This window comes from Plutella xylostella, chromosome 14 (assembly GCF_932276165.1).
Source record: "Plutella xylostella chromosome 14, ilPluXylo3.1, whole genome shotgun sequence".
Classification (NCBI taxonomy): domain Eukaryota; kingdom Metazoa; phylum Arthropoda; class Insecta; order Lepidoptera; family Plutellidae; genus Plutella; species Plutella xylostella.
The window spans coordinates 395,150-410,851 of record NC_063994.1 but is presented as its reverse complement, the minus strand read 5'-3'; the positions used below and the strand labels follow the sequence as shown (position 1 = coordinate 410,851).

Genomic DNA, 15,702 nt, shown 5'->3' with positions numbered 1-15,702 from the left:
TTACTTAGAATGAGTCTACTTAATTTTAACAAAGCACGTGTTTGCACCCGCTCTTTGAGCAAACTTATGAACTGTGCTTTTAGTTAGGCGGGGGAGTATTCTATTACACTCAATTTATTCACAACTTTATTAACTTAATAAGACCACCTTTTTGTACCGTTTTTATTACGTCTTTTTTGGGGCGAATAGAGAGTATTGTACCTATTTTAGAGGTATTAACTCGCATTTCCCGTTTACACGACAATAACAACAAAACTCGCCGGCGACTAGTGTACAGTTCTCCCATATTAATAATGCGCATGCAAATCTTCGCAAACTGTCGTATTCCCGGAAACACCCGAATCATCGAATCGTAAGAGCACTTGCATTTTGATCCTTGTTCGAAAGAAATAGTAGTCAATATCATGTGACACATAATCGAAAACCATTTGGGCGGTCGGTGGCTGTCACCGATCAGTCAAGGGTCTCAAGGTCAAGATCAATATTACTTTTGTGGAATTATAAAGAGCTGCAATTACACATCGTTTTTGTTATTTTTTTCAAATGTGAATTTAATTTCAACTTTAATTATTTTTGACGATGCCATATTATGAGGCACATTTAAGAATAAAATATACGTCACATTGATAGACTTCACTTTGCCAATAAAGCCACACCCAAAAGACCAAGTTTGTAATTGTAATATTATTGTGAATGATCAGCGCTGTAAATACTTTTGAACTGAGATTTTAATGTAAACATTTTTATTAATGTGAAATAATCAGTGCTGTAAATACTTTTGAACTGAGATTTAATTTTTTTAATATAAACCTGTGTTTGAAATCCATTTCTCCTTATAATATAAACCTTGTGTTATTCAAACCTTCTTTCATCCATCTTTACATCAGCTTCAGTAGGACACTTGAAAAGTACCTACTGTAACATTTTCGAAGTAAATTTTAATATTATGGAATATTATGAATTATCGAATCAAATTTCGTTACTGATAAATCAATTATCTCTTTTACCACCAATTACATAATTCTACTAAAATTTCATGAAGAAAATGCATTTAACCACTCTAAATACATAATAGTTTTCTAACGCTCGGGAATACGACCGTTGCCGAACAGTGACGAAGATTTCTATGTGCATTATCAATTTTGAGGAACTGTACTTACTTATTGAAGTGTAAATCAGGCTTAAGGTCTGAACACAGCTTTATACACATAGCATAAGCTTCAGGATAGGGCTCAGCTGTAAACATACAGGGTGTTAAATCATTCGCAGCTCATCCCCCTGTAGCTAATGCGACTATCTGTTGGTTCCAGGGCTCCCCAACGACCTGACAGTCTACTGGCATCAGTACCCCTACAGTTTAGGGGTTGTGTTCTGCAAACTGCGGGCCCTGATCTCTGAGGCGTAAGTACTAGTAGGATGTAGATAAAAAATCTCCAAAGACGTGCAACACGTTTTGCTTCTACTCGTGATTTATAATCATTAACTAGTGAACTAAAAGTATTACTTAATTTTAAGAAAGTGAAATAACAAATATAAGTGCAACTTTATAAATATCAAAAACAATATTTGATAAAAATTGCAAATTACAAGTGTTTTAAGAAGAATTAAATACCGCAGAGCGTGACAAACAGTGAATAACAAGGTTAGTCAATTCCTCCGAACGAAACGCGTAAGCGACGCGTTTTGCATGGCGCTTACGACGTTCTGGACACAGCCTCACTCTAGCGACGACCAACATACCGCTATTATAATTTAACTGGCAGGTAACTCGCTAAACGGGTTCCGCTCATCTCGCATAATCTTTATTGACCAAAACTCATTTCGCATAACTCGTATGGTCTAAACTTTTTTGGCCGAACCATCACTTTGCCAAGACTTATGTGGCATAAGGCTCGTTTCGTCTAAAACTCTTTAGGCACAATCTTTAAACACCTAAGTTTCGTTTGCTCAAATTTATGTTCGTCTATAACTATTGTATAATCTTGTTTCTCGTAATTTTATCTTAATAAATAATATATGAAGTATGTAGTAAATGTACAAATTGTGGTATTTTTCTCCTACATCCCGAAAATCACGATATTGTATGATCAAAAAATCGAAAGTTAACGACAAATATAATTATTACAAACCCCATGAGATCGAAACCTAAAAATAGGTGCGACGACGAGCAAAGCGAGGAGGAGCGTGTTAGGTGCACATGTTCATCAAAACCAAAGCGGAGCGCAGCGAAGCGGAGCGGAGCGTTTTCCAAACAGCGGAATCAATACAAGGCACCAGTTTGCGCTATGTAGGGAGACGCTCCGTCAAAGTTAAAGCCAAACGAATATTATTACTTTGTATAAACCTAATAAACCTATGCCATAGCATTATTAGGCTATTCAAGATTTGGCCATACCATTATTAGGCTAAACAATGTTATGCGAAATAACTTTTTACTAAACGAGATTTATGCCATACGATTTTCGGCGTAACGAGACTTTGACCAAACGTTACTATGCAATACGAGATTAGGCAAATAAATCTTATGCCAAAAAAGGTAGAACCTCGCTAAACACTTCGGGACTCGCTGCGTATTATACCTAATTACCTAATCGGTACACTATTGATTGCTGCGGGAAACGGACTGTGACCGCTCTGAACAACTTACCAAAATGAACGCGGAGAGTTTGGAAAAACTGATCGATGAGAAGATTAATTCACTTCAGTCCTTTATAATTAAAACTATGCATACAACTATACTGGGTGAATTTAAGAAAACTATTGAAACGATGAGCACAGAATTTACTCAGGCTACGGACTTCTTAGCTGCTGAACTAAAAGATGTCCTCATAAAACTCAAAACAGCCACTAAAACCATTGAGAACTTAAAAAATGAGAACTCTGCATTATCTATCAAAGTAGCCGACTTAACCAACCGTGTCGCCTCAGTAGAACAACATGCCCGTGAGTGTAACGTGGAGATAGACTGCGTACCAGAAAATCGTAACGAAAATATAATTGAAGTGGTAAAGAAAATTGCACACACTGTTTCGTATGATCTCGCCAATGATGATATACGTTCGTGCTTCCGGATCAGCAAGATGAATAAGCAATCCGACAGACCGAGATCTATCATCGCTAAACTGCCCAGCTCTAGATGCAGAGATGAGCTACTCGCGGCTGTTAAAGTCTTCAACAAGTCGGCTTCACACTCTGACAAACTCAGCACGTCTCACCTGGGAATACAAGGCGATAAGCAATTTATATTTGTTTCTGAGCATCTATCGCCCGTAAACAAATCACTCCATGCTGCTACCCGTCGCATTGTCAAGGAAAGGGGACTGAAGCACTGTTGGGTTCGTAACGGTCAAATTCTTGTTCGCAAAACCGACTTCTCTCCTATCATTATAATAAACAATTTAGAAATGCTTAATAATTTGTAATATAGGTTACTTGTTTATAAGTTATAATACTTTGTTAAGTAATAATAAGACACTCATATTTTGCATAAGAAATGGCTTCTTTAAATGTATACTACCAAAATATTAGAGGTATGCGAACAAAAACCGACAAAATTAAAACCAACATTCTCTCTTCAGATTACGATATAATAATTTTTACTGAAACGTGGCTAAATGACTCTGTCTATGACCATGAATTCATCGATACGCGATACACTGTACACAGACGAGATAGACCCTTAATTAACTTTAGAAACAAAACTGATGGCGGGGGCGTGCTTATTGCAATCCGTAAAGAGATTATCACTGAGACAAATATCCAATCTGAATGTGATTGTGAGCTGATCTGGCTCTCAATACCTGTAAATAAAAAAAACAAGCTAATAAACCAGTACTCAACCATAAACATTTGTGTGGCCTACAACCCCCCACCACTAAATCATACATATAGCAAAGAATTATGTCAAAATATAACAAATACCTTGAATTACCGTACCAGCGAAAACTCTTTTAACCTAATCGTAGGTGATTTCAACCTTTCTAGCACTAACTGGGGTCAGTCACCCGATACACTATATTATGTCCCCGAGATATCATCTAATCAAATAGAAAAATGTGTTATTGATTGTATTCATTTCAACAACCTTTTGCAATGTAACGGTATCACTAACACATTAAACCGTACACTGGATCTCGTATTAACCAACTCACCTGAATGTATAAAGATACATCGCTGCTCATCACCTCTCTCAGTGATAGATAGACACCATCCTTCTTTGGATATAACCGTACGTATAACACCTAGGAAAACACTTCAGCCTAATCACACCACTTCTTTCAACTTCTACAAAGCAAATTACGTTGAGATCAATGACAAAATTGAACAGGTCGACTGGTACGCGGCACTAGAAATAGAAGGCAACCAAGATATAAATATAGTCGTAGATAACTTCTACTCAACACTAGAGACCATCTTCTTAATACATGTCCCAATGAAAACCCGCAAATTCTCCATTTATCCCATTTGGTACAGTAAACCACTAATAAAAGCACTACAGGAAAAATCGAAATACCATCGTAAATACAAAAAATACAACAATCCTCTGGATAAACTTACCTTTAACTTGCTTCGTAACCGCTGCGATATACTCACACGACTATGCTATGCTAAATATAAAGAAAACACAGAAAAAAACTTAAAAACTAACCCTAAGTTCTTTTGGAATTTTGTTAAAAATACTAAGAAAAATAGTAACTCATTTCCACAGACTATGAAATACGGGGAAAAGGTAGCCACCGGAGGCCAAAACATATGCGATATCTTCTGCGAATATTTTAACTCTGTGTTTGAACCTGCCACTGCTATAACACCCGCGCAGATAAACTATGACTTAGCAAACCACTGTCTCTCCTCCGTGGCTATAGCCGAATCTGAAATACAAGCGGCTCTCTCTAGAATAGACGCCAACAAGGGATCAGGTTCGGATAGCCTACCACCTTATTTTTTAAAACATTGTAGAAATACCATTTCTAAACCGTTATCACTCATTTTTAATCACTCTCTAAAGTTAGGCCAGTTCCCAAAGAAATGGAAGTTAGCTCACGTGGTCCCTATACCGAAATCAGGCTTCTCAGATAACGTTACTAAATATCGTCCAATTTCTATCCTTTGCGCTACTAGTAAGATATTAGAATCCATTTTAGTAAAAAAACTGTACTGGCATGTCAAACCTTATTTAATAAACGAACAACACGGATTTCTTCCCAAACGCTCTACTGTTTCGAATCTTGCTTTGTTATCTAACGACGTCATGACAGCACTGGACGCGGGGCTTGAAGTGCACACAATTTACACCGACTTCAGCAAAGCGTTCGATGTTGTGGATCACAGACTGTTGCTGGAAAAGCTATCTCACCTCGGTATACACGGATCTCTGCTGCGATGGGTAAATAGCTACTTAAATAACCGATCTCAGCTTGTTGCATTGAACGGCTATAAATCCAAAATACTTTTAATATCTTCGGGGATAGCTCAAGGATCACATTTGGGGCCCTTATTTTTCGTTATTTTTATTAATGACATCTTAAAATCTATCCGAACCTCTAAAGCATTACTATACGCAGACGATTTAAAAATTTATAAAACTATTAAAAACATTAATGACTGTCATCAACTACAGCAAGATATTGATAATCTCACAAACTGGTGTAAAAACAACAACATGAAATTAAATATATCAAAATGCTTCCAAATGAATTTTACCCGCAAGCGATCCCCAACTACATATACCTACTCAATCGGGAATGAAATCTTACCAACTGCTAATAGCGTCCGAGATCTTGGTGTTCAAGTCGACTGCTCATATAAACTTGTCATTCATGTAGAAAAGATAGTCGCCAAAGCTAATGCTGTACGGAAAATTAGACAGCTGACCGACGTTGAAACCGCCAGATTAGTTTACTTTAGTTATTTCCACAGCTTATTATCGTATGGCATTTTGCTTTGGGGTAGAGCAGCTTATATTGAAACTATATTTGTATTACAGAAAAGAGCCATCCGCTCTATATACAAACTTGGTTCCAGGGATTCATTGAGAGAACTATTTAAAGAAATTAACATCCTTACAGTTCCATGTCAGTTCATTTTTTCCAATTTAATGTATGTACGAAAGAATATTTCAACTTTTGATACAATTGGCAGTAATCATGACATTAATACTAGGAACAAGCATAAGCTGGCTTTTCCAGCGATGCGTCTGGCGAAAGTTAATAAATCGTTTTTAGGGTACTGTATTAGATTTTATAATAAGCTTCCAGCAGAAGTTGCTCAAATGCCAGAGAATAAGTTTAAGTGTTACATTAAAGAGAAACTCAGTAAAAAAGCTTATTATAAAATTGATGATTACTTAGAGGACGTTAATGCATGGCTGTGATAAGTAGTTAGCTCTGCTCATATTATTATAATAATAATTATTAAGCTTATATGTATTGTATACCAACTAGTTTTAAGTCTTTTTTTGAAAAGATGGCTCAGGAGTTTCTTGCCTCCGTTCTTCTCCTTAGACAGAAAGAGCCCCCCCTTATCCGAACGGAGAGTAATTTGTAAAAATTGACGTTCATCAGAAAATTTTATATTTGTACGATGAATAAAAAAATTTGAGTTTGAGTTTGAGTTTAACAAAGTCCTAGGATTCGTCACTCGGAAAGCAAAAGTATTTCGTGAACCCGAAACCTTAAAGATGCTTTACAATGCTTACGTCAGGTCTATATTAGAATACTGCAGCCCCGCATGGAACCCCGTGTACGCAATACACAGTGACAGGCTAGAAAAGGTCCAGAAACGTTTTATGTATCATTTATCTTTCAGTCAAAACTTATGTCGCACACTTACTTCATACTCGACACGACTGGACTACTTTAAAATGGACACATTAAAACAACGACGCGACCGTAATGATCTGATATTGCTATTTAAACTATTGCATGGCATGATCGACTGTCCCGACCTTCTACAAGCAATACGCTTAAACGTACCTAAAGTCAAAGGCAGAGTCATCAAGCAAAATCCTTTTGACCTACCATTCTCCAGAACTAATATGGGTCAGCATGCTCCTGTGTATCGAACAATGGAACTGTATAATAAATTAAAAGATAATATTGATATATAGGTATTCCACCTCTATTTCAGCCATAAAATCCCTAAAATTCTAAATTAACTACAATTATTTTCGCATAGTTATCTATAAGTAAGTTTAAAGTTTATAGTTAGTTTATATTTATAGCTACAAAAACATAGTATATAGGTACTTTATTAATAGTATATAGTTTACCTAAATAAGAAACTTATTTTTTGTTTACTGCATTATAACCTGCAAAAATCTTATACTTAAGTAGCACTAATTAATGTAACTTAAGATACCTACTTATCAATTCAATTTAATTAGTTAAATAAGTCTGTTTATTTTACATTTAAGTTTTCTTTACTTACCTACTCGTGTTGTGGTCGCATGTATTTAGAAAGTACACATTACAATAATTTTACTCTAGTCTTAAATTATTTTTAAAAGTGTAACTTATCTGTTTTGTGATCCTTAAATAAATGAAAAAAAAAAGATGAACAATATACGAAAAAGATGTTCGTATATTGTTCATATTGTTAGGTTTGACTTTGACTTTGATAGTGTGTTACATACAAAAACAAAACAAAGAACTGTCAAACCGTTTTAAGTTCAAGCTAATGACAATCATTCTACCAATAAATTAAATTCAATATAAGAGCTAGTGCTACAAGTGCACTGACTATCCATCTAGTTCATTTATCATTATTCTAAGTTCCCGAGTGACATAATCTGCACTCCTTCAATTTGACGGATAAGATAAGATAATCTTTTCGCCTCGGTGACAAACAGCAGCCCAACAATATTGTTTGTCACCAACTTACTAACAAGAATATAGAAGTTAACAAAAATACTATTTAGAACAATGATTTCAAAAGGAAGGATAGGCCCTTCAGAACATTTTACTCAAACCTTCTTCAAACAAGCAAAATAACTGTCATCTGTCATAATTTGTTTGAACTATGTCAGTGCCGAGCAACTATCTTGACGACGTAACCTTGTACGTGCGTTAATAATTTACCATCCCACGGACATTGTTTTATTATTTGCAGGAGCCATATCAATAATTTAAGACAAATCCAACTACTAAAATTAAAACTGTTTTGGGCTGTAGACCTGTAAAGCGTCCCGTACAAATGGACTAAAAATCATGCTCCAAAACGTAAGTGTGTGCAACAAGAAAATGTTCTCGGAGGATAGTCAACAAAAAATGACGTCCGCACAAGGTTACAGCGCGCGGCCATTGTAGACTTTGGTAGTAAAATAATTATCACTTTATAATGTGTTTAATACTTAATTTAATGGTAATTACCGATGATACGATACTCGATGTTTCTTTTTGACCTTCGTATAATGGTTTTTGCAGCCTTTCACAACCGTGAACCTGTCCCGTAGTAATATATCATTAATGGTAGGATTAATAACAGGACATTGTTGCGTGAATAAACACTTATATACATTGACATATATATTACTAGCGTAAGGACAGGGCCTCCCACTCAATAAAATGGCACCCACGCGTTGGCCCTAAAATCGTCATTTTAGGGCCAACGCTCCTCAGTCGACAGTTGTCTGTGGCCGAGAGATGGTCTTGTGAAACTTGTGATAAATATGTAGTTGTGTTGTGAAAGGCTATTCTATTCTATTCTATTCTCATAGGGGGTGAAGTTCCTGTACGTGGCTCTCTCGAGTGGAACCTTTGTACATAAAATTACGATTTTAGGGCCAACGCGCGGGTGCCATTTTTTTGAGTGGGAGGCCCTGTCCTTACGCCAGTAATATATATGTCAATGATTTAGAAACATTTTCTCTATAGTATTGTATTAAGACCCCGTATAAAATAAAACAAAGTTTAATATACTTACAATACAAATTGGATAGAATTGGAATTCCACAAATAATTTTGGTTAGAATAATACGTATCTAATAAAGTTTGAGATACGAACTTTCATGTCTCCCGCCCGCAGGAATTTCATAATAATATTGCGAAGGAATTATGAAATTCAGTGTCGAGATCCATCGGCATCGGCATTAGCCGGGACTATAAATACAACACGTAACATATTCCTTGGCGTTAAAAATAAACTTGGCGCGACGTTGGAATACAGATGTAAAATATTATTTTTGCACGTGTATTTTAAGTAATTATAACCTAATCAATGTTAAAAACCCCGACATTCAACTCGAAAAGACGAATAAGTTTTAAACGGCTGAGGTGATTTGAAAAAATATAGCTGAGAACACTTGGGGTAACATTATTACATTACCGATGACTCAAAAAAAAACAAATTGAAAATTGGTTCACCCTTTTGGGAGCTACCCTACCATAGACGGATACATAGACACGTGTTACTTATAATAACACCCCTCTTTTTCGTCGGGTGTTAAAAAAGCGTTGTAATATTCAGGATGAGTCTTTCGTAGGTCTGTGCACATCCGAAAGTTGGGTACAGAGCTTCTTCATTTTCAACAACTTTTGTTATACCTAACTAATGACGCAAAAGTGTAAAAAAAAACACGTTTTTTTAGCTAACTGGTTCTTTCCTCACTTTAAATGCCGTGATCTGTGACGGTATACAGTATTCGCAAGTTACTAATGGCTTCCCATTGTCAGGTTTAATGGATTTATGTGATTTCTATACAACCTCGCCACCACCAACAAACGACGAGAGAAAGTTATATTTTCCCCGCCTCTGTCACGAATCATTATCCCCTAGGGATTGTCGTGCGTACGAACCTACTTAAATATTAAATAACGATATCTTTTGGTATGAAACGGAGCAATTAGGGAAATTAAATAATCCTTTGTTCTACTTCTTTCAGTGAAACGTTTTTGGGTGTCAAGCTTGTTTCTCTTTCTCAGCGGAATTTCAGTTGGAATGTTCCATGATTTTTTTAAATTATTCTTTTGTAACACGAAAACGTTTTAATTCCCTTAATCAACTGGAATCCACTTGACTGGTTTAATTAAATTTAATGATAAACTAGCTATTGCCTACGAGCTCCACACCTGCGTGAAGTTAGCAGCCTAAAGTTAGCAGCCTATGAATATGCGACCAAATTAAGATGGTCACTTCACTCATCCTGTTCTTATTCAATTAAAACGTATGCAAAGGCTTACGTTGTGTATAGTAGTAGTACTATATGCTAATAAAAATGTAATACAAACCAATATTGTCAAAATTACCATAATTCTAACTTATTTAAATTAAAGTCAGCAGCCTAAATGGTCCATTTGTATGGAGACACCTGGAAGTTGTCCAGATGCCAGCATCTCACCTAGTTTATTTTGTGTGTTGTTTCATAAGAAAAGGCCGACAGAAGTTTTATCAACATTGAAAGAGGATAGCAGGGGTAGCCGGGCCACTTTATTACTGATTTTGGTGAAAAATCGTCATTTTGTATGGAGACACCTGGAAGTTGTCCAGATGCCAGCATCTCACCTAGTTTATTTTGTGTGTTGTTTCATAAGAAAAGGCTGACAGAAGTTTCATCAACATTGAAAGAGGATAACAGGGGTAACGGGACGAAAGAATGAAATAAAAAGTTAGCAGCCTAAATGGTGAATTTGTATGGGGGCACCTAGAAGTCGTCCAGATGCCAGCATCTCACCTAGTTTATTTTGTGTATATTCCCATAAAAAAAGGCTGACAGAAGTTTCATCAACATTGAAAGAGGATAGCAGGGGTAGCCGGGCCACTTTATAACTGATTTTGGTGGAAAATCGTCATTTTGTATGGAGACACCTGGAAGTTGTCCAGATGACAGCATCTCACCTAGTTTATTTTGTGTATATTCCCAAAAACAAAGGCTGGCAGAAGTTTCATCAACATTGAAAGAGGATAGCAGGGGTAGCCGGGCCATTTTATAACTGATTTTGGTGGAAAATCGTCATTTTGTATGGAGACACCTGGAAGTTGTCCAGATGCCAGCATCTCACCTAGTTTATTTTGTGTATATTCCCATAAACAAAGGCTGACAGAAGTTTCATCAACATTGAAAGAGGATAGCAGGGGTAGCCGGGCCACTTTATAACTGATTTTGGTGGAAAAACGACATTTTGTATAGAGACACCTGGAAGTTGTCCAGATGCCAGCATTTCACCTAGTTTATTTTGTGTGTTGTTTCATAAAAAAAGGCTGACAGAAGTTTTATCAACATTGAAAGAGGATAACAGGGGTAACGGGACGAAAGAATGAAATAAAAAGTTAGCAGCCTAAATGGTGAATTTGTATGGGGGCACCTGGAAGTCGTCCAGATGCCAGCATCTCACCTAGTTTATTTTGTGTGTTGTTTCATAATAAAAGGCCGACAGAAGTTTCATCAACATTGAAAGAGGATAGCAGGGGTAGCCGAGCCACTTTATAACTGATTTTGGTGAAAAATCGTCATTTTGTATGGAGACACCTGGAAGTCGTCCAGATGCCAGCATCTCACCTAGTTTATTTTGTGTGTTGTTTTATAAGAAAAGGCCGACAGAAGTTTCATCAACATTGAAAGAGGATAGCAGGGGTAGCCGGGCCACTTTATAACTGATTTTGGTGGAAAATCGTCATTTTGTATGGAGACACCTGGAAGTTGTCCAGATGCCAGCATCTCTCCTAGTTTATTTTGTGTGTTGTTTCATAAGAAAAGGCTGACAGAAGTTTCATCAACATTGAAAGAGGATAACAGGGGTAACGGGACGAAAGAATGAAATAAAAAGTTAGCAGCCTAAATGGTGAATTTGTATGGGGGCACCTGGAAGTCGTCCAGATGCCAGCATCTCACCTAGTTTATTTTGTGTATATTCCTATAAACAAAGGCTGACAGAAGTTTCATCAACATTGAAAGAGGATAGCAGGGGTAGCCGGGCCACTTTATAACAGATTTTGGTGGAAATACGTCATTTTGTATGGAGACACCATTATATTTCATTCTTTCGTCCCGTTACCCCTGTTATCCTCTTTCAATGTTCATGAAACTTCTGTCAGCCTTTTCTTATGAAACAACACACAAAATAAACTAGGTGAGATGCTGGCATCTGGACAACTTCCAGGTGTCTCCATACAAAATGTCGTTTTTCCACCAAAATCAGTTATAAAGTGGCCCGGCTACCCCTGCTATCCTCTTTCAATGTTGATGAAACTTCTGTCAGCCTTTGTTTTTGGGAATATACACAAAAAAAACTTGGTGCGATGCTGGCATCTGGACGACTTCCAGGTGCCCCCATACAAAGTCACAATTTAGGCTGCTAACTTTATATTTCATTCTTTCTTCCCGTTGCTCCAGTAATCCTCTTTCAATGTTGATGAAACTTCTGTCAGCCTTTTCTTATGAAACAATACACAAAATAAACCAGGTGAGATGCTGGCATCTGGACAACTTCCAGGTGTCTCCATACAAAATGACAATTTTTCACCAAAATCAGTTATAAAGTGGCTCGGCTACCCCTGCTATCCTCTTTCAATGTTGATGAAACTTCTGTCGGCCTTTTCTTATGAAACAACACACAAAATAAACTAGGTGAGATGCTGGCATCTGGACGACTTCCAGGTGCCCCCATACAAAGTCACCATTTAGGCTGCTAACTTTATATTTCATTCTTTCTTCCCGTTGCCCCAGTTCTCCTCTTTCAATGTTGTTGAAACTTCTGTCAGCCTTTCCTTATGCAACAACACACAAAATAAACTAGGTGAGATGCTGGCATCTGGACGACTTCCAGGTGCCCCCATACAAAGTCACCATTTAGGCTGCTAACTTTATATTTCATTCTTTCTTCCCGTTGCCCCAGTTCTCCTCTTTCAATGTTGTTGAAACTTCTGTCAGCCTTTTCTTATGCAACAACACACAAAATAAACTAGATGAGATGCTGGCATCTGGACAACTTCCAGGTGTATCCATACAAAATGACGTATTTCCACCAAAATCAGTTATAAAATGGCCCGGCTACCCCTGCTATCCTCTTTCAATGTTGATGAAACTTCTGTCAGCCTTTGTTATTGGGAATATACACAAAATAAACTAGGTGAGATGCTGGCATCTGGACGACTTCCAGGTGCCCCCATACAAAGTCACAATTTAGGCTGCTAACTTTTTATTTCATTCTTTCTTTCCGTTGCCCCAGTTATCCTCTTTCAATGTTGATGAAACTTCTGTCAGTCTTTTCTTATGAAACAACACACAAAATAAACCAGGTGAGATGCTGGCATCTGGACAACTTCCAGGTGTCTCCATACAAAATGACGATTTTTCCAAAATCAGTTATAAAGTGGCTCGGCTACCCCTGCTATCCTCTTTCAATGTTGATGAAACTTCTGTCGGCCTTTTCTTATGAAACAACACACAAAATAAACTAGGTGAGATGCTGGCATCTGGACGACTTCCAGGTGCCCCCATACAAAGTCACCATTTAGGCTGCTAACTTTATATTTCATTCTTTCGTCCCGTTATCCCTGTTATCCTCTTTCAATGTTAATGAAACTTCTGTCAGCCTTTTCTTATGAAACAACACACAAAATAAACTAGGTGAGATGCTGGCATCTGGACAACTTCCAGGTGTCTCCATACAAAATGACGATTTTCCACCAAAATCAGTTATAAAATGGCCCGGCTACCCCTGCTATCCTCTTTCAATGTTGATGAAACTTCTGTCAGCCTTTGTTATTGGGAATATACACGAAATAAACTAGGTGAGATGCTGGCATCTGGACGACTTCCAGGTGCCCCCATACAAAGTCACCATTTAGGCTGCTAACTTTATATTTCATTCTTTCGTCCCGTTACCCCTGTTATCCTCTTTCAATGTTAATGAAACTTCTGTCAGCCTTTTCTTATGAAACAACACACAAAAAAAACTAGATGAGATGCTGGCATCTGGACAACTTCCAGGTGTCTCCATACAAAATGACGTATTTCCACCAAAATCTGTTATAAAGTGGCCCGGCTACCCCTGCTATCCTCTTTCAATGTTGATGAAACTTCTGTCAGCCTTTGTTTATTGGAATATACACAAAATAAACTAGGTGAGATGCTGGCATCTGGACGACTTCCAGGTGCCCCCATACAAATTCACCATTAAGGCTGCTAACTTTTTATTTCATTCTTTCGTCCCGTTACCCCTGTTATCCTCTTTCAATGTTGATGAAACTTCTGTCAGCCTTTTCTTATGAAACAACACACAAAATAAACTAGGTGAGATGCTGGCATCTGGACAACTTCCAGGTGTCTCCATACAAAATGACAATTTTTCACCAAAATCAGTTATAAAGTGGCTCGGCTACCCCTGCTATCCTCTTTCAATGTTGATGAAACTTCTGTCGGCCTTTTCTTATGAAACAACACACAAAATAAACTAGGTGAGATGCTGGCATCTGGACGACTTCCAGGTGCCCCCATACAAAGTCACCATTTAGGCTGCTAACTTTATATTTCATTCTTTCTTCCCGTTGCCCCAGTTCTCCTCTTTCAATGTTGTTGAAACTTCTGTCAGCCTTTCCTTATGCAACAACACACAAAATAAACTAGGTGAGATGCTGGCATCTGGACGACTTCCAGGTGCCCCCATACAAAGTCACCATTTAGGCTGCTAACTTTATATTTCATTCTTTCTTCCCGTTGCCCCAGTTCTCCTCTTTCAATGTTGTTGAAACTTCTGTCAGCCTTTCCTTATGCAACAACACACAAAATAAACTAGATGAGATGCTGGCATCTGGACAACTTCCAGGTGTATCCATACAAAATGACGTATTTCCACCAAAATCAGTTATAAAATGGCCCGGCTACCCCTGCTATCCTCTTTCAATGTTGATGAAACTTCTGTCAGCCTTTGTTATTGGGAATATACACAAAATAAACTAGGTGAGATGCTGGCATCTGGACGACTTCCAGGTGCCCCCATACAAAGTCACAATTTAGGCTGCTAACTTTATATTTCATTCTTTCTTTCCGTTGCCCCAGTTATCCTCTTTCAATGTTGATGAAACTTCTGTCAGTCTTTTCTTATGAAACAACACACAAAATAAACCAGGTGAGATGCTGGCATCTGGACAACTTCCAGGTGTCTCCATACAAAATGACGATTTTTCCAAAATCAGTTATAAAGTGGCTCGGCTACCCCTGCTATCCTCTTTCAATGTTGATGAAACTTCTGTCGGCCTTTTCTTATGAAACAACACACAAAATAAACTAGGTGAGATGCTGGCATCTGGACGACTTCCAGGTGCCCCCATACAAATTCACCATTTAGGCTTCTAACTTTTTATTTCATTCTTTCGTCCCGTTACCCCTGTTATCCTCTTTCAATGTTGATGAAACTTCTGTCAGCCTTTCCTTATGAAACAACACACAAAAAAAACCAGATGAGATGCTAGCATCTGGACAACTTCCAGGTGTCTCCATACAAAATGACGTATTTCCACCAAAATCTGTTATAAAGTGGCCCGGCTACCCCTGCTATCCTCTTTCAATGTTGATGAAACTTCTGTCAGCCTTTGTTTTTGGGAATATACACAAAATAAACTAGGTGAGATGCTGGCATCTGGACGACTTCCAGGTGCCCCCATACAAAGTCACCATTTAGGCTGCTAACTTTATATTTCATTCTTTCGTCCCGTTACCCCTGTTATCCTCTTTCAATGTTGATGAAACTTCTGTCAGCCTTTTCT

General features: G+C 37.6%; 1 protein-coding gene across 1 annotated transcript in view; it reads left to right on the top strand.

Annotated features, from left to right (window-relative positions):
* The window catches only part of LOC119694250 (neuropeptides capa receptor), a 94,783-nt gene that overhangs the window by 22,334 nt on the left and 56,747 nt on the right, over positions 1–15,702 (top strand). The window contains exon 2 of the mRNA XM_048625366.1: positions 1,311–1,401. Coding sequence (XP_048481323.1) covers positions 1,311–1,401 — 91 coding nt within the window. The remainder of the gene's footprint in view (positions 1–1,310; positions 1,402–15,702) is intronic.